General features: G+C 36.5%; 1 protein-coding gene across 5 annotated transcripts in view; it reads left to right on the top strand.

Annotated features, from left to right (window-relative positions):
* The window catches only part of mid2 (midline 2), a 220,059-nt gene extending 209,321 nt beyond the window's left edge, over nucleotides 1-10,738 (top strand). For all 5 annotated transcript variants that reach the window (XM_038286577.1, XM_038286574.1, XM_038286578.1 and 2 more), the window contains 2 exons: nucleotides 8,335-8,542; nucleotides 8,791-10,738. In XM_038286577.1, the coding sequence (XP_038142505.1) occupies nucleotides 8,335-8,542; nucleotides 8,791-9,214 (632 nt within the window). In that variant the 3' untranslated portion in view covers nucleotides 9,215-10,738. The remainder of the gene's footprint in view (nucleotides 1-8,334; nucleotides 8,543-8,790) is intronic.
* Nucleotides 10,739-19,351: the final 8,613 nt, after the last annotated feature.

Raw genomic sequence — 19,351 nt, 5'->3', positions numbered from 1 at the left:
GGCAGCTGTTTTGGCCTCTGAGCAAATATTCACCTCACTGCAGTTGATTTAATGTATAAACAGCCACTTTATTCCCTATTAGCCTAATTTTATTGGGCACAAAAGATACCAGACAATAGTTTGAGTAACAAGGGACACTGAGACACTGCTTTGTGAATTGTGAAGAAGGAGTTCTGGTAAAAAATTATAAACGTTAGCAGAGGAGATATTTTACTTTTTATTTACAGTTAATCAGAATCAGCAGCTGGAAGTATTTTTAGTTCAAAGCAGCACCAGGTTGGTTTAATATAAATATTTACCTGCATGTTGCTTAACTTAACAACCCTTACTGTAACTTTTACTGTTGGTTTATTATTATTATTATATTTTTTTTTTTTTATGTACTGTAGGTACTTGCATGCGATCAAATGTCGTCTGCTGTCTTGGTAATGTGCTTTACTCTATTTCTTATTCTGGGCATCCAATTTGTGAAAAGAACTGGATAAACACAGGGTTTCTGTGTGTGTGTGTGTGTGTGTGTGTGTGTGTGTGTGTGTGTGTGTGTGTGTGTGTGTGTGTGTGTGTGTGTGTGTGTGTGTGTGTGTGTGTGTGTGTGTGTGTGTGTGTGAAATCTTTGCATGATTTTAACACATTTAAACAATGTCTGGTAATATATTAGTCCAACGCTATAAATATCCCATCAGGGTGCCCAAGGTTCCACAATCCTGCCCCTGTTAAAAAGCCTGCAGTATTTACCCAGCATGCATCCCTGCCGAATGGCCACAAGCTTTCACTCCATGCCTAAAGCAAACAATCAGTGGTAGAGATGAGGTAAGAGGAGCAGAGGAAGAGGTGAGGCTGAGGACACCACCATGTCCCCCAGGGCAAGACATTTAACTGCAACTTGCTTTCTAATCTGGGTACTGATGTATGAATGTGTCAGTAGGTGCGAATGTTTGAATGTGGCTGTTATATAAAGTGCTTTGAGTGGTACATATGGCTAGAAAAGCTCTATATTAGTTCAGTTCATTTACCATTTATTGGTGTGCTGTATAAAATACAAAATACGGTGGAGCAAAAAAGTATTTAGTCGGCCACTGATTCTACTCTGAAAGATGAGATCTGTAATTTTTAGTATAGGCAAATGTCAACAAAGAGACAAAATGAAAAAAAAAAACACCCCATCCATGAAAATTCACATTGCAGGATTTTATATATTTTATTTGTAAATGTGGGTGGAAATAAAAATGTATGTATTTAGTCAGTATCAAATGTTCAGTTCAATACTTTGTAGTATAACCTTTGCTGTAGCTACAGTGTAACTTGCCATCATCAGTGTGTGTATGAATGGGTAAATGACTTAATGTTGTGTAAATCACTTTGGTCAAGTCTCCTGACTTGGAAAAAAGTGCTATAGATGTACAGATTATTTTCCCTTTGTTGGCAATGACTGAGGTCAAACATTTCCTGTAAGTCTTCACCAGGTTTGCTCTCACTGTTGATGGTATTTGTGACTCACTTCTCCATGCAGAGCTCCTCCATAGCAGTGATGTTTTGGGGCTGTCGCTCGGCAACAAGGAGTTTCAACTCCCTAAATTTTGTTTTTTTTCCCTTTCTATGGGCTTGAGGTCTAGAGAATGACCAGGCCACTCCAGGACCTTGAAAAACCTTTTTACAGAGACAATCCTTGGTTGCCAGAGTGGTGTATTTGGGATCATTGCCATGGTAAAAAACCCCTCCATGTTCCATCTTCTCACCGATGGAAGGAGGTTTTTAATTTAATCTAATGAAAAAAAATATGTAGTTTAAATATCCTACAATGTGATTTCTTTGATTTGTTTTGTTTTTTTATCATTCAGCCTTATAGTTGAAGTTTACCTATCACAAAAATGACAGACCTCTCTTGTCTTTAAAGTTATAGATCTTTAACATTTAGTGACTGAGTAAACACTTACTTTGCACAAATGTAAATATATTTAAGGTTAATGATTATAATGTTGCAAAATGTGAAAAATGTCAGTGGCATGGGAGTAGTTTTGCAAAAGACTTTTTCTAAACCTTTAAGTTGTTTTTCAAAAAAAAAAAGTTACGTGAAAGGGAATGCATAATCCTTAAGAGGCTAGAGAAGGAATTAATGATCACATTAATTGTGATCTGTTGCTAACGTTTTAATGTAATTTGTTTAAAAGTTATGTGGAAGTCCAATCCTTTTCATGTTTATTAGGTAGTATATTTTAAAGTGAACAAAATGTAGTAACAAAATGATCAGTCAAGTACTATCAAACCCATATAACAAGAGGACAGTATTTTAATCCAGCATTACAAACATTTGTAATGTACCTCAAATATTTAAATTCAGTTAATTTAAGATTAATTCATTAAGAACCACAAAATGAACATACATTTTGGACCTACTTACCAAAGGTTTTATTTTTTTATTGGCCGTTTATATCAGAAATAATGTTTTTTATAGCAGTGGTCTTTAAAGGCACCTTCGTTGGTCAGTGCATGTTAAAGCTGAGGAAAATGCTGATGCAGGATTGCTGAATTTCCTTAAACCTATTCACTGATTTTTCTTTATTTCTTTCTCTACTCATAAATTAGCCAGTAAAAGGTGAGAAGTTGTGATAGATAAACTGAGATCCCCTGGAAGTTCACTAATAACAGCTTTCCTGTTGCTTGTTCTATAACTGATTAATTTATAATCTCACCAGAGTACAGCTGCGCTTCATCTGGAGCGCTGCTGGATTACATACCATGTTACATATAAATTAGGCAGTCAGAAGCCAAATGGCAGACTGCCATGCATTTTAATTACATAAATGAATTTGTAAGTTCAGCAGGGATTCAGGAACCTGTGTGAGGTTGCACTTGTCAAGAGAGTGCTTTGAATTCCTTCCTCTGCTGTTTCAGCTGCAACGATTGTTTAGTTATGCAGTAAAATTAACCTTTTTTTCATTTTGGTCTAGTTAGAAGGAGCTTAATCTCTCCCTTAATGGAAAGGAAATTACACTGATGACATAGTCAATTACTGAGAGGATGTCCAACTGTAAGATTTCAAGCATGTTCATGGGTCTGGATTAGAACTACATTTTGCATTTGTTCCTCTGGCTGGGGTCTCTTTTAATTTATATATCTTCCTTGCTGTCGACGCTGTCTCTTTCTTGTGTTTGACAAGCTTCTATTTAGTATTTCAAAGCCTTAATAATCCAAGGCCTCAGGACAGCAGAACAAGGATGTCATTTCTGCAGACAGTCAGAGATAGTCCTAATTATTGCTGTTATTCTGCAGAGTAGAAATAAACTCACAAAGTCCAGACTCTTGGATATGCTGTCTCAAACAGCCTTATTATCGCTCTTGTGCCAAACGCTCACCAAAATCTGCACAAGGATGATTGATGCTCTTTTGTTGCGATCAGAACCAATGCAGTTTCTGCTGAAAAATGTGTGTTGTTTACAAAAAATAAATACTTGAAAGGAATAGATTTTTTTGTGTGTGTTTTTTACGTCCACCCTGAGTTTGTACTAGTCTTTTTTCTAATATCCTCTATATCTTCACACATGCCTTCTTTATGCCTCCAGCGGTGTAGCACATTAGAGGAAAACACATTCGGCATGTTCTCCGGGTGCTGCTTGCTAAAACCAGCATGCTCCCTGTGAGCTTCGATCTTTTCACTTCGTGGCAGCTCTGCAACATGAAGGAGCCCCGATGTTAGGGAAGCATCCAGACTGGTAGAAACACATTTTTAATGCTTAAAGACCAACATTCAACTTTGAGCAAATACAAGGCTGAGGTACATACACAGTCTGTAAAAGACACGGTATGATCATTTTTAAGCCTTGAAAAAGTGTGAAAAACGTTGTGGCTTCTGGACTATGTTTTTTTTATTTATTCTATTATCTAAAAGTTTAAAGTAATAGTTTCTCCCCATTTTATACCTGTGGGACTGGCTGTATCCTAGTTGATATTTTTAGTCACGAAATGGTGTTGTTTGCTGTGGGATGTTTTCCACCAACAATCCTATTAATTAGTCTACTAAAGCATTAAAGTAAATCTTTGAAGAAATTTTCAATCTGTTCATAATTTACTCTAATGATGTTATAGGACTCCAATAAAAATGTCACATGCAGGAAAACAGTTTTTATGCTTGAACAGTGGTCAAAATAAACAAAACATTATTTGGAAATAAGGTTTAAAATGCAATACCTTAATCTTCATTTATTTATTGTATGAAACTTTCTTTACTGAGTGACAGCATAATTCATGAAAAAACAGATAAGTGACTGTTTAAGTATATTATCATTAAACACTATGGTTACAGAATAGAAGCAAGTAGGGACAGAATTGCCCCATATATATTTAAAAATCTCTTTTTTTATTTATTGATATATATATAGTGACATATCCTATAGGCATGCTTTTCTCATCTTGCTCATCACTTTACTCCAGCTATAGCCTCAAACCCAGATCGAGTGCAACTTATTCTAGTTTTAAATTTTAAAAAAAGCTTGATGTTAGAACACAATGATTGGGTCCAGAAAATAATAAAAAAGTTGCTACATACTAATTTGCTCTTTTTAAGCACCCAAGAGTTTTCAAAGACGGTATGGGCAATAGAAACTGTTTAGTTTTGTTTTTTAGATTTGCAGCTTGTTGTTGATCTATTGAAACCCTACATCTGAAATGTTCTTGATGTTTTAAAAAATGCTCTTGATGTGTTTGGAAACTGACTGAAATACATGACAATATCTTTATCTGCACACTGCTGGACACAAGTATTGAATTTCTACTCCATGTTTTCAAAGTAAAAAAACATCATCTGAATCTGAAGATACTGTACCGAGTGTAAATTCTGAAATATCCAATTAGAGACTCTGAATCCATTACAGGTTTTCTTTAAAATATGAGCAATTGGATTTAGCCGCCTGCCAAAGGCAATGCAAAATTGCCAAATGCAACAGTTCTTTCAGCGTCACCATCTGCCATTTCATCTGTTTCATTTATTCTTGCAGATTTGTTGTGTTTGATTTCCTGTATTTTGTACAGATCTGCCACTGGACGTATCCACTGTGCAATTTTCTGTACTATATGCATACATTTGTATATAATTGACAGTATTTGCATCGCGTGTGTCTGCTTGTCCTCTAATGTCATGTGCGTCTCCCCTTCCCCAACCTCAGGCCCAGGCTGAGCTCTCAGGAGTCATCCCCTGGAAAGGCATGACAGAGCCCCAGTGTTTGGAAATGGCTGCGCTGGCAGCGATAAGCAGTTCAAAGAAGAGAGCGCATTAATGTAATAGGGTGCCAGCAGCGCGTTGGCCTCATCGTCTCATATGCACATTCAGTGACACACACTCAGCACGCAGATTATTGGAGAAGAGTGTCTGAGAGTGGTGAAAGGATAGAGCAGATGAGAATGAAAGAATTGGGGAGAGAGAGAGAGAAGGAAAGGCAGATAGCGAGAGGAGAGGAGGAGTCGGGGTCCTCATTGTGTTGCTCATTAAGCCATGGGAGACTCTGAGAGGCTGAGACGAGAGGTGTCAGAGTTAAATGTCAGGTCTGGTAGGGATGTGATTGACTTAGGAGAAGCCACATACACACACTGACCCCAACACAGAGAGGTAGCTCAGAGGGGCTCCTCTGTCACTTCTACAGACTCATATTATCCCCTCAGCTACTTCTCTCTCCCTCACTCTTTAGCCTCCTTTTCTCTGCCACTCACCTAGTTTGGCCCCCTCAATTTTTCCACCCATTACACCCAAATTACTGGTGTCATTGCAAACTGAATAGTTGCAGCCGGATAGAAGCGTTTCCACTGAATTGCAGCAGCTCCTACCAACTGCAGTGGAAGTAAAGGCCATTTCCTTCAGCTAATTTACAAGTCTGTGTGATTGGAGGAACAGAGGGAAATGCCGGGTGACTTCCTTCACTGTTATGAAATGTTTTCACCAAAGGCAGCGCAGGCCTTTGAAGTTTCGACTCTCTCGCCCTTGTATTTCAAACAGTCTCCTCTTCTGTTTCTCCCTGTGAGTTCTCTGCAAGCACTTCTCCACCCTACTTTTTGTTTATTCACTTCTTCTGCTGCTGCTGTTCTTCTTGTTGCTATTCTGGTACGTTTTAACACTATGATCTTGGGAAACCTTCGACCTTGATAAGCAAAGACGAAATAATTAAAGTTGAACAACTTAAATAGCGGGATTTGTTATTGTCTTATGGGGATGTTTCTTAGTTGTTTTTTGTTAGGTTATTATATTAGATGCACTGCATTACCCCTTGACTTCCTTATTTAGCATTGATGTGGATTAATTGTTCTTGGGGGCTGAAGTTAACTAGTCCAAGGAGACTATAGTGATACTCTAGTTTTAAAACAACTAATCTCATAAACAGTGTGAGAGTGTACGCTTGTTCTACATTATGAAACTTGAAACCATTTTTTCATTACATTTTGATAATTTTAACCCTTTCATGTAAAAGTGTTCTTTCTATATATATATGGCTTTAATTTTGGGCACCTATGCATATTTTCCAATCTAGTGGAAGCTAATGCATCATCCCATACAGAAATATCCCATTTGTTGATCATTGCAATGGAAAATAAATGAGACCAAGATGGATGACAAGCAGGGAAAAAGACCAAACACCTCGGCTATTTCAGTTTCTACAGAGGAGTAGAGGAACCACCAATTCAACAGAATACCATATTTCAGCTGTAAAACTGAATTACAACTTTATCTATTTATCTACTTTGTTGGTATATTGATTTTTTTTACAGTATAAAATGCATAAACTACACTTGAGTGGACAGATAAATATTTCTTTATAGAACAAAGATACACATTTTTTAAACCTTGTTTTCCATTTCTAAAGATGTATAAAAACACCTGAGAGGGTTAATAGACACCTATTAAAGAACTAAAAAAGAAATGGAGCTAGGAAGTTGTGCACTAACAGTAGCTGCTTTTCAATTAAAAAGTTGACTTTCGATATTCTGCTAAATTCAAAAAATCGAAGTTACGCAACTGCAGGATTTTCTATTAAATAACTACTCAGGTCAACATATTCTCATTATCAGTGCATATGAAATCGTACGAAAAGTTATGCACACTATTTCGTATGTTTTGGAAGTTTTTTCCTCAAAAAACCACATCAGTGCGCACGCGCTGGCAGACAAAAAAAAAGCAGATCCGCGGACGGACGTAAAACTGGGAAAAACAATGCAGTCATCACTTATTCATCTCTAACTACGTTGCTTGCTGTTTTATATCTTAGGGTCAGGGTTAGGGCTAATTGTAATTTATATTCTATATTCGTGAATGGTGCGTCAGATGTGCATGCGCATACGATGAAAAAAACGTCCAAAACGTACGAAATTACGGTGCATAACTTTTTGTACGATTTCATAATGAGAATAGGTTGCTCAGGTGCAAACTACTTCCTGTCTTCTTCTTCATCTTTTTTACAAGGCAGTAAGGTCCAGCTGTAGATCATTTGACTTGTGTGATGTAAAAAATGTGTTTAAAGTACAGTTTTGTGAAATAAAACAGTTCCGATCCAACCGAAAAACACATAAGTCAAAGTTCGTTGTTTTTTTATTGTAGTGTTTCCATTTAGCACTTTTTTTAATAATTACAATTTGAGCAATGTGATGGTTCAAGGAAATATAACTATTGATCTTCCTGTTTAAAACATTTGCTACTCATGAGTCTCTACATTAGAAATGTAGAATTTGAAAATCTATATAGTTAAAAAAATACATAGAATGGACAGGAAGTAATGTGTCTAGCCTTTTTTACCAATCCAGTCTCATTTATTCAGAGATACAGCTCTTAACAAGTTTTTCTGGAACTTGCCACTTATATATGGGGTTGTTGTGCTTCTCTAACCCTTAGTTGAAAACATTTGACTGGTACCAAGTCATTTTTTTCTGCTGTCGGGGTCTTTTTGTATCATAAATCTTGGGTTAATTTTATTTTTATATTTGTATAATATGTGATGGACCAAAGTAAAGCAAGGAGACCTGTGAGCTGAAGGGAAAATGTTTATCATTTTATTCTCTTTTAAGAGTGTCTGAAACATGTACTTATGTATTTCCCCTCTTAAAAAAAATCAAAAAATAATTAGAGCTGTGTTTCATTTTATTTGAGCTACTATACAAAGTCATTAATGCTAAGAAAAAGAAAACGATATTGCCAAAATGTCCTATATTTGATACAATTTTATAAATTGCTCTAAACATCAGAAAAGGATTTTCTCATCCATCACAGCCCAAATACTTTTTTTCTGTTTCAGTATAAAGTACAAAATTTTGAAAGAAAAATAAAGCGCACTCAACTGACCAGCTTCTCTGTCTCTCCAGGTCAGCCTTTCAAGTTAGACCCAAAGACAGCCCACAAGAAGCTACGCCTTTCCAATGACTGTTTGACCATGGAGAAGGATGAGAGCTCACTGAAAAAGAGCCACACCCCAGAGCGGTTCAGCGGCACCGGCTCCTACGGAGCTGCTGGGAATGTTTTCATCGACAGCGGGTGCCACTACTGGGAGGTGCTGCTGGGAGCATCCACATGGTGAGAATGTTATATAAGCCTGGAAAGGGGCTCAGAGAACCAATTCACCCATGTAGTTTAATATGCAAACTGCCCTCTAACAAATAGAATTTAACACAGACAGCACATGCTCGTTCTTCGTACTCATTGGTTATAAACCAAAGATACTAATGCAGGTCTTTCATGTCCTTAGATTAAGTTCCAGTAAAGAAAATAAAAGGAGGGCCATTTAGTCGTAACTTGTTTAAAAATAATTTCCTTCCTTCCAGGTATGCCATTGGCGTGGCTTACAAATCAGCCCCAAAAAACGAGTGGAGTGGCAAGAACTCGTCCTCGTGGGTGTTCTCGCGTTGCAACAACAACTTTATGGTGAGGCATGATGGTAAGGAGATGCTGGTGGAGGCCAGCCTGCAGCTGCGGCGGCTCGGCGTGCTCCTGGACTACGACAACAACTCGCTGTCCTTCTACGACGCCATGAACTCCCAGCACATTCACACTTTCGAAATCTCTTTCCTCCTTCCTGTTGTACCCACTTTTATGATCTGGAACAAGTCAGTCATGATTCTCTCAGGACTACCTGTCCCAGATTTTGTTGATGGGGTGGCTTCAGATCTCCAAGAGCAACAGCAGCAGCAGATGGGTCTGTGCCGACAGGAATCGCCATACTTGACAGGGATGAAAACCTGCCACTGACTAAGCCTGTGACAGAAGAGCGGATTAGGACCCGACACATTGACGGCTTGACTGAGCTTTGCTCTGATCCTTAACGAGGAACGGGTTACTGTCTTAAGTGTTTAAAAAATGTAACTCCTGTTAGTTTGTAGCCACTCTGTGTTTTGTACATTCATTTAGTTCATAGAAAGGTTTCTTTGACTGAAAAGATCAGAGTGTTCAGTTCGTTAAACACCCTGCAGTTACTGTCAAAGGTAGCTTTCAAAAGGTAGGTCTTTGTTTTTTTATTTATTGGACCCCTCTAGGTAGGAGATCAAGGTTGAATTCTTTCACGTTCAAAGTTGCAACATGGAACTAATGGGATTAAATCTCACAAATCCCTTAAATTTAATCTTTTGAAGAGTTGTTTTTTTAGACAGCAGGAATAAATACATTATTATAACATGTGCAGGTGCTTCTCAGTAAATCATAACATATAATTGATTGTGGAAACAGAAATGTTTACCTCCTCCTTGGCGGTGAGCTGCAAGGAAATAGACTGGCTGCGCTTTACATGATGCTGTTGATGTTTCCCTGTTTTCTCTTCCTACTTTCTCTCATTAGTGTCAATAATGAGAATGCGATCTCCAAAATCTTTTTTTTAATTGCCTCCTAACAAATGGGCCATGTATTGTACACTGTATGCTCTCAATACTTAGTTGTGATTCCTTCTGCATGAATAACTCCATCAGTGCAGCTTGACAAGTTAGCACTGCAGAGGTAGAGCAAGGGTTGCTTTAAAGGGACCTTTAATCTACCATTATTTGTTGGGTCTGGTATTTATTATCTCCTTTTAGGCCTACAGCAAAACTCCACGGTAAAATCTTGTCTGGGCCTTAGAAATGACTTTATACAAGGAGTGCAAGAGTTTTAGTCTGGTCCTGTGGGGCTCCTTAGTTCAGTCACTAACTGCACTTTGTGATTCCTCCCCAAATTCTTTTTTTTTCTTTCTCCAAGCTTTGCTTTTTGCTGTTGCCAGTGTACAATTTTTCCTTTCAGTCAACATCCCAATAATATGCGTGGATACAGCACCTGCCTGTGAGGGCTTACCCTCCCTTTTGTGCAATACTCAAAGCAGCACTCCTGTCTGTGATGAGAAGACCATAACAATGCATGCCAGTTTAACCTGTGGTAGTCTATTGCATCTAGCAAGCCATCAACTACTCCCTATCTAAATGCAAGATGGAGTATAACATGTATACCACTTCATCCGGATGTTGCATATTTTATGCACCAAAGATCATTTTTAAAAGCCTATTTGCCACCCTCTAGCTGCATCTTTACCCCCAATTAAAGCTTATCTCAGAAGTTTGCATCCTAAATAGCAACAGACAGTGAAAATTCAAATTCGAAGTATTATTGATTCAGCATCTGCTTTAAAGCAAAAGCACAAGTAATTTGGTTTGGACTTACAATAAAGCTTATTGTTAATATATTGGTAAGTGGTTTCAAATACTTTGAATAATTACACTGACAAACAATAAACAACTAAAACATTACTCCTTAAATTAAATTTCCCATATCAGTGCTATGGAATTTACTGAGGCAAATCTGTACAGCACATCTTCCAGAAAATACTCCCACCTTTTAGCCCAAAGTAACAATAAAATGTATTTGATTTTTGTTTTATTTCAAGATTTGGGTAGCAGTTGCTTGTAAATACTTAATGGTTACTGTGTCCTTTGTGGGTGTAACTAAACTTCCCTGCAGCCTCTCCTTGTTCTTCCTCCTAATTTTAACCCATCAGCCCCATTTGTGTGGGAGGGTCCAAACTTCCAAGCTCCCAGGTTTTGTTCTTTAACATCACATGGAGCAGATTTTTATCGTGTGACTACTCTTTTTGTAAGATAAGAGACTTATTAAACACAAGAGAACAAATTTAATATTTATAGTAAGGAATGGTTTAACTTTATTTTACATTTACCAAATATTCATGATGCACTTTTGAACTTGACACCGATTGCCCTTTCTGATATAAAGTAGAGCTAGAGCTGAGTGGCAGGTTGCAATGAGGGGAATAAGTGACAACACTGTGTTAAAAATATGTTTACCATAAAAATGAGTATAGTGCAGCAAAATGCTAGTAGCTTTGCAGGCAACTTGTGTTTATCTCAAAGCAAATGCAAAGTAATTCCTCATTGCACTTTTTAATTCCATTGAAGTTATCCTTCTGTGAAAAATAAATCTGGTTATGGTATTCATGGGGTTTTTATCTGGATTGTTTCGGTTTTACATCTTTTTAAAAGAAAAAAAAAGGGTGTTGAATTTTCAGGGCTGAAGTGGGTTCACACTTGCTGGTTGTTGCAGTGCCACGGCATGACTGTGTTTTCCTCCACAAACACATTTTAACACATACTCCTCTAACCGGGTCGGGATCGTTGCATGTAACATGATCAGATTACAGGGAATCACTGGGAATTGTATGTATTTCAAAGAACTTTGTTTCATCTTTTTTTTTTATCATATTGCCGAAAAACTCCAGTTTTGAATGTTCACATTTAGTTATAGCTTGACGTGTTCGGTTTTTGTTTGTTTGGATTTCAAGGCTGGTTTGAGATTCAGGTAGCAGTGCTGATCCAGACAATCAGACGTGTATTATACTGTAGTTTAGGCAGATTGAAAAGGCAATGTGGAGGGAAAAGCTGACACAAATTGACACTGGATGTTGGTTAAATGAACTATATATGTATATGTGTTGGGGTTTTTTTTTGTTTGTTTGTTATAAATCCATCTCACCATATGAGCATTTTGCTGCATTAAGCCTCTCCATACTGGCAGCTTATGATGTCTCAGAAAGGCCATGGTGCAGTACACTGCAGTAAAAAATTTATTTAAACTTTCTTTTGCTTCATCCATTATGAGCTTTTAGTTGATTTTAGCAATTATAGAACAATCACCTCCTATTTGGTCTAATTGCACCCAAATGACAATAATTGAAAGAAAGCTGTTGATAGCTTTAAATGGAATAGACAGAGGATCTGTCTGGGTGTTGCCAAATTGACCTTTTTTTTTATTATCTATCAATCTCATTGACTGATGTCTATCAAAGACTTAACCGCGTGTTTATTTGTCAGGACGAACTGAAATGGGTGAGTGTGTGTACTTGGCTGGGTCACTGCATGATTACGTGGCCTTGCTGCAGGTTTCTAACCCTTTTCTTATCTTCCTGATAAGGTTTCTTATCAAATCAAATATACAATCTCTGTTTATTATTTTTTTATGATAAAAAGGAAACATGACAGTCGCACAAAGCTGTCATCGTCGTGTGTTTCTGATTGTTTGCTGTGTTTCTTTTTCGTGTTACAGGTCAATACAGTCAAATATATTTACAGTGAATGACTTTCAATAGCTTCCCACTCCTTGTAGTGCCGTGATTATACCCTAGCAACAATGCAATAGTTTGTTTTTGTTTTTTTTGTAAATTTGTTTGTTTTTTTCCCTTTTTTGTACAACTGAAAAGAAGTAATCTTCTCCTTTATGGCACTTGGACCTTGGGAAAAAAAAACAGCACAAAAAGAGCAGTTTTGCCTTCATGCAATGCTTTCTGTTTCCATAGATATATCTGAGATACTTTTAGCCAGAGAAGAATGTAAATCAGAGGGGGAAATATATATTATATAACGTTGTATAATGTACAAAATATATATGAACCAATGTTATTTATGTGAATTTGAGTCCAATAAAAAGTCTGATCCCAAAAATCTTCCTGTTAATTTCCTTTTGTTCTTTCTGTTGACTATTAATAATGAAAATAATACGTAAGCAGGTTTAATGTTTGCTTGTTATTTATTCAATTACTGGGAAGAAATATTATGCATTTATTGTTATAAATCACGTGTCAAACTCCAGGTCCGCAGGCTGAATCTGGCCCTTGCGTGCCCCCATAAAAACCCTACAAAGTAGAGGCATATATTATTTCAAAGTGTACAAAGTGGCTAGAAATGTGAAATGAATGTAAATAAAGAAATATAATATCAGAGCATTATGCAAATTATAAATGAAATGCTGAAATCTAAATTTTGATTTATGATGGATAAGTGGTCCAATATAGAAATGAATTTAATTCCCACCTTCTAAATGATTGGGGTTTTGATTTTTTATAGTGAACTAACACAAACCAACACTAAACCTTGAAAAGAAAAGATATTTGATTTTTAAAAATCCTGCTAAATTAAAATGTAAAAACTTTATCATGGATTCGTATGGATGTGTTTCAGAGGCATCCTGATGTCATGACAATTCTACATTATGACCGCCATGTTGAGTACGGAACACTTTATTTTAGATCTGGTAGCGCCCCAGACCACATTTGATCATTCTCATTTAAATCCTCCTGAGCTAAAACGGCAACCTGAGAAAACCTGTGTTACTGGATGCGATCCATACCAAGTCCCTGCATTCTTTTTTTCAACACCTTTTTTACAACCAACAGAGTTCCAGATTATTCCTTTCAAGACTGATAGATATATCTTATACACACCTGTCCTCATACATGGGAAAGGTTGCACCAATACCTGTTGTATTTCACAGCTGGCTGGGTTATTGGCCCAAAAATACAGTATCCAAAAAACAAGAAATTCATATGTAAAGCAAAGCTAAGTCACATTCTCTTGATGCTTACTTTATGTAAACAGCTAAACAAAACTATAATGTCTATTGCAAAATCTTCAGATCTTAATATAAAATGCACATCTTACACAAGGTGTATAATCAGTGTAATCTAAGCGCTTAATTTTTAAAAATCCATTTGGCAACAGCCTAAGCTAACTTCTGAAACTCACCTGACAGATAGGTAGTCAATATGGCCGTGGCTATATTTTAACGTCTGTGATGTCAGCTGAAAGACATCTATTCAACCTTTGTGGTGAAGAAAAGCACAGAATGAATCCTCCTCTACCGTATTAAAAGGTACGTTTTTAATTTTTGTTATCCAATATTTTTTTTAAAGCCATTAGTTAAAGTTATAGTGGATGATTTTTGAGAATTTTTGAAAAGACCCAACCTCTCCACTTAAAAAACAAAAATGCACATGCACAACCCTGTACCCACTCCCCGAGAGGGAACGCCTATTAAACGCGTGCAAGAACATGCACCAGCCCATTTCTACTCGTGCACATGCTCATACAAGCTTACTTTCCAAAAGAAGATTTGAAATTTTTCCACTATGTCAAATGAAAATGGAGAAGAGCACGTAGGAAGGCCTTACGTAAACATATCACCAGAATGATTGACAATTAGGAGGACCATTTATTTTGATGATCCACCTGGAAAAAGAACATCCTCCACTATACCTTTAAATAACACAAAGGAGGACTAGAATATATATGTGAGTAGAGATTTTTCATGGGTATCAGAGTAAAGGGGGCTGAATACGAATCTTAAAATCAGACACAGTTCAAGGGGTACAAAGTTTTGCAATTCCTGATTTTTTATTAAAAGACAAGAAGTTTCTCTGAGCTTTTAAAGCACAGAGTTTAAAGACTTCATGGCTTGAATAGTTTTGGCAGGTCATTTAAAGCTGGAGGTGGAGTTAGAGGGGATATATATGCTTCGCCAGTCATCTGCCATCACTGGCAGGAGCTCCTCATCCCTATGTGAAGCGAACAGCCTGATTCCCTACAGTGCCTTCAGGCATTACAAACTGTGACACTGACCCAAAGCTGATGAGCAATATGCTCTCTTTATTTTGTATTTAACATCCATTGAAGCTATTTAGAGGAATCAAACCGTTCTGGCTTCATTTGAGCTTCAAGAAATAATGATGGAGTACATTGAGTACTAAAATCTTATTACAGTTTGTTAGTTTCGATCTTGTAAAATATGTCTTGGCAAAGATCTAAGTTTATAGACTTATTAACTTGTCCCTTTATACAACTATGTGCAACAAAGTTTTCACACACCAGCATTTACTCTTTACACCAACACAGAAAATAACATGTTTTCAGAAACAACTTTAACCACAAAATGTGGGACTGTCTACAGAAAGTACAGTAACTCCCTCACCGCTCATTGATATTTGAATTCAGAGTATTGTATGTGTGGATGTTGAATTTCAAATTAACCCCATAACATGTGAGCAGACGTCTGAATTATTCTGCAGAGAGAAAAGGCGAATTACTTTAGTGTCTCCTGACACAGCTACTACTGGAACTGTTGTTGGCTGAGTAATGCCAGTGTGAAGCAGAAGGATTTTAGCTTTTGTAGACATTTGATGACTGGTTATTAACAAAATGATGGGGCTGTAGTCTCTAGCAATGATGTCCTTTATTTTTGCCCTCTGCAATATCCTAATTTAGCTACACAGGAACTGTTGTGCAGCTAGTAATCCTGCTGCTACCAAAACATAAAAATACTCTGCAGACAGAAGGTTTTGTTTAGTTTATTTTATTGCATCAATTAATCCAAAAATCGGGGGGGGGGGGGGGGGGGGGGGGGGGGGGGAATAGAGGTATTTAACTTATTTTTCTTAAGATCTTGGATACTTTTGCATTGTTGTGTTTTTTTCAGAGAATGTATAAATACATAGTATATAAATACGCTATATTAAATATAAAGTCCTGGGATATAAGAGAAGTATTCTTTAAAATTAGCTTCTTTATTTTCTACTCAAACTCAATGCAACATAAATAAACTTGAGTTTAGCTTAGCTAAAATAGCCTTACATATGCCTTTTTCCAGCATGTTTTCCTGAACTCATCATTAGGCGCACACAAACTATTGAAGTACAGTGAAAAATCTAAGTCAAAAGGCAGACTGATTCCCTTCCTTTATGCCTCAACAGTGCACTTTTGTTGCATTATAATGTCAAATTTTGCTTCAAAACCAAGCTGACCAGCTGGAGGACAGCAATGGTGCTGCCAAAATAATTTTCTTCTTTTTCTGTAAGAAAGAAGTCCATATATATATATATATATATATATATATATATATTTTTTTTTTTTTTTTTTTTTTTTTTTTTTTTTTTTTTTACATACCAGTGATTTGACATTTAGGTGTTTTAGGTGTTACTAGATATCTCCATATTTTTCTTATTATATGTTTAATTATTATATGTTCTACTGTAGCAGGATTGACCCGATAATGGCAAAGGTTTTTTTCTTGGATTTCTCTATTTATGTATTTGTTTGTGTATTTTATCCATTTGTGTATTTATCTATTTATTTTTTAATTAATTTATATATTTATATTTATTTGTTCAACAGTGCTGCATCAGTTTGTCGTACTGTTGCCTTGCACAATCATTGGCCAGGGTCTATCTGCATGGATGTTATTTGTCTCTGTGTTGCCGTGGTGACTTGTGGATGGATGGATGGATGGATGGATGGATGGATGGATGGATGGATGGATGGATGGATGGATGGATGGATGGATGGATGGATGGATGGATGGATGGATGGATGGATGGATGGATGGATGGATGGATGGATGGATGGATGGATTCTAAAATTAGTTATGAAGCAGTAATCCTAGACTAAATAATTTTAATGCTGATCATAATTTCTTGAAAACACAATTTTGGTGAGAGAGAACTTTAATATATGAATAAACATAAAATAATATAGGTAGTATGCAGCACTATCCAATTAAAAATTTGAACTATTGAAGGCTTACCTTAGATCAGCATTAGCATACTAATTGTAATCTAGTATAGTAAGTAGTTTTTGCTTAGAAACAGAATTAATGTAAGGGGAGTTGTTCAAGCTTGCCTGAAATGTATGCAAGGTTTACATTTTTGCAACTCATTTTCTCCTTTAAAACCTGGAAAATCCATCTATAAATAATACATGGCAAACGTATACAGGCCCAATAATAGCTGACTGCATTCAGTTTTGATTTTCTATGAGGGAAGACAAGCCTGAACAACTCCCCTTCATCCAGTTCACTAGACTTATTTTGAGTGCCGGGTCTGTGATTAGAGACTTGTCTACCTTTCCATGTGCAGGAGATTAACTGACAGTGAAGTGCGATACTTACACTGCATCTGCTTCCTCACACAGCTAGCCAGCTAGCAAGCAGGCTGTTGAAGCAATTCGTAATTGCATTTTTTAATTGCAGAATAATTAGGACTCCCTGTGTAGCTCGTTAAATCATTTGTCACCCCAACTGTAAACGCTGCTTAAATCACAGCGTTAATTACAAATACGACAAAGACTGTACGGTGGAGAATCCTTGACATCTTCTTTTTATTTAAACATTTCTTCTTTGCTTCCACAGTTTAGTTATATATATGCTGTGGTTGTGCTTTTTCAGAAGAGTTAGTGACTGAGCATCAAGTCAAATGTCAGTTTGATTTGACATACCCTTTCTTTAAAAACACTCAAGGTCTAACATGAGCAGTTTTAGTAGTTCACCTGCAGCCCTGCAGCAAGAGATGTCTTAGTTTACAGTCTCTGAGTATTATTTACAAAAAAGACAAACAAGGTGGGGATCGATACAAAATGCAGTTTCCAAAGGACAGAAAAAAACATGGTGTTGCTGACACATTTTCTCTAATATAAAGATCAATCTAGCCTCTTACCGCTAAAAGCTTATTTCAAAGAAACATCAACAAAGTACTTAGTAAAATCCTTCAGAAAGGGAGCTGTCTGTATAAAAAATTAAAGGTATTTGCCTATTGAAGTAAAAATCACAGACAAGCTGCTTATTATAAACATGCTCACTATACAGGACTTAAATAGGAAATGGAGGTATTCCGGTGTTTTTGCAATTTGGAAGAACCTCTATCATTCATAATTGTCTTCGAATATTAATTATAAACAATAAACAATTATTGTTCATTACTCCAAAATTAGAAATGTTATCCATAATCAAAAGCTGATTATTTCATGCCACGTTTCTGTTTTTATTTGTAGTGCATAAAAATTCAGAGGCCAAAAGAAGTCTATTTGATTTATACCATGTATGGCCATGTTTACAACTTTCCACGTGTAAATTTTACATTTTTTCAATCCACTTTTACATTTAGGATGAAATAGTGATACAAACAGCTGATGCATGTATGACTTTTGAAACGACCAGGAATTATGCCTTACTGTAGGGTCAAAAAAAAGGGTTTATTTCTGATAATAGCATTTGCATGCTAATGTTACCTGCTTGGTCAGAATAACATTGACCAGTTTGTTTACCGGTAATTCAATTCTACGTCAGAGAACAAAAAATATGTCTAATCAGGTAATTGTTACACCTGCTGTGCGTCCAACAACTGAGCTTAGTTATTTATTCTTTTCTTTTTTTTTTTTTTTTTTTATACAGTGTCCTGTCTGGCAATGTGACAATAATTATAATTGTCTTGATGCCAAAAAAGAGCCCAACAGATTTTGCTTTCACAAGTGGAGCAGTATGGCTATCGCCATAATGTTCCGCTTGATTTATGCATATAAATTGCTTTATTATAATTATGCAGGGAGTATAACAGATTATATGGACACTGCAATGTAAGTAGAACAGGAAAGGAAAAACAGAAAAAAAGGAGAAAAGATGAAAGAAAGAGGAGATAAAAGGGAGACAATGATAAAACGTCATCTGTCTGCTTCATCACCTGCAAAGAGATGTAAAAAGAACAGCACAACCAACGGATATAGTATAAGAGATACAATAAAGTAGCACCTATATACTATCTCTCAAGTATAAATAGTATTATTTAATCTGACCTGCATAGTGTGTTAGTTAGCTGTTGTGTTTATCGGGAGCTCAAACTGCAGTCATCTGGATCACGCTCTCATGATCTGACATTCTGCACCTTTTGGTTGTAGTTTGCGTTCTGCACCTTTTCGTTGGTGTAATTTTAGCTAGTTTCCCTGACGTCTCATGTTTCTGGTTTTCTGTTTTGTTTTGTTTTTTGGATCTGCATTTAATCAGCAAATACTCATCTCTCCCTCCTTCCGTATCTGAATTTGGGTCCTCAAACACCTCCCACAACCTGAGACACATGACTCATTCAGTGTTTCAGTTTCAGTTTCTCAAGGTTTTTAGGAGACTTTTTTAGAAGGAAAATCTAAATGCACCATTGATACGCACCAAGCGCTGTATATTGACTTGGAAAATTATTTTATATGTGTGAAATTAGGCTAATATTTGGGTCAGAAGTCACACAGTGTTGCTTTAAACAAATTTTTTTTT

Source organism: Cyprinodon tularosa, unplaced genomic scaffold (assembly GCF_016077235.1).
Source record: "Cyprinodon tularosa strain WSP-4 unplaced genomic scaffold, ASM1607723v1 ctg228, whole genome shotgun sequence".
Classification (NCBI taxonomy): Eukaryota; Metazoa; Chordata; class Actinopteri; order Cyprinodontiformes; family Cyprinodontidae; genus Cyprinodon; species Cyprinodon tularosa.
Note: the sequence above shows the minus strand (reverse complement) of the source record. Positions and strands in the feature narration are given on the sequence as shown.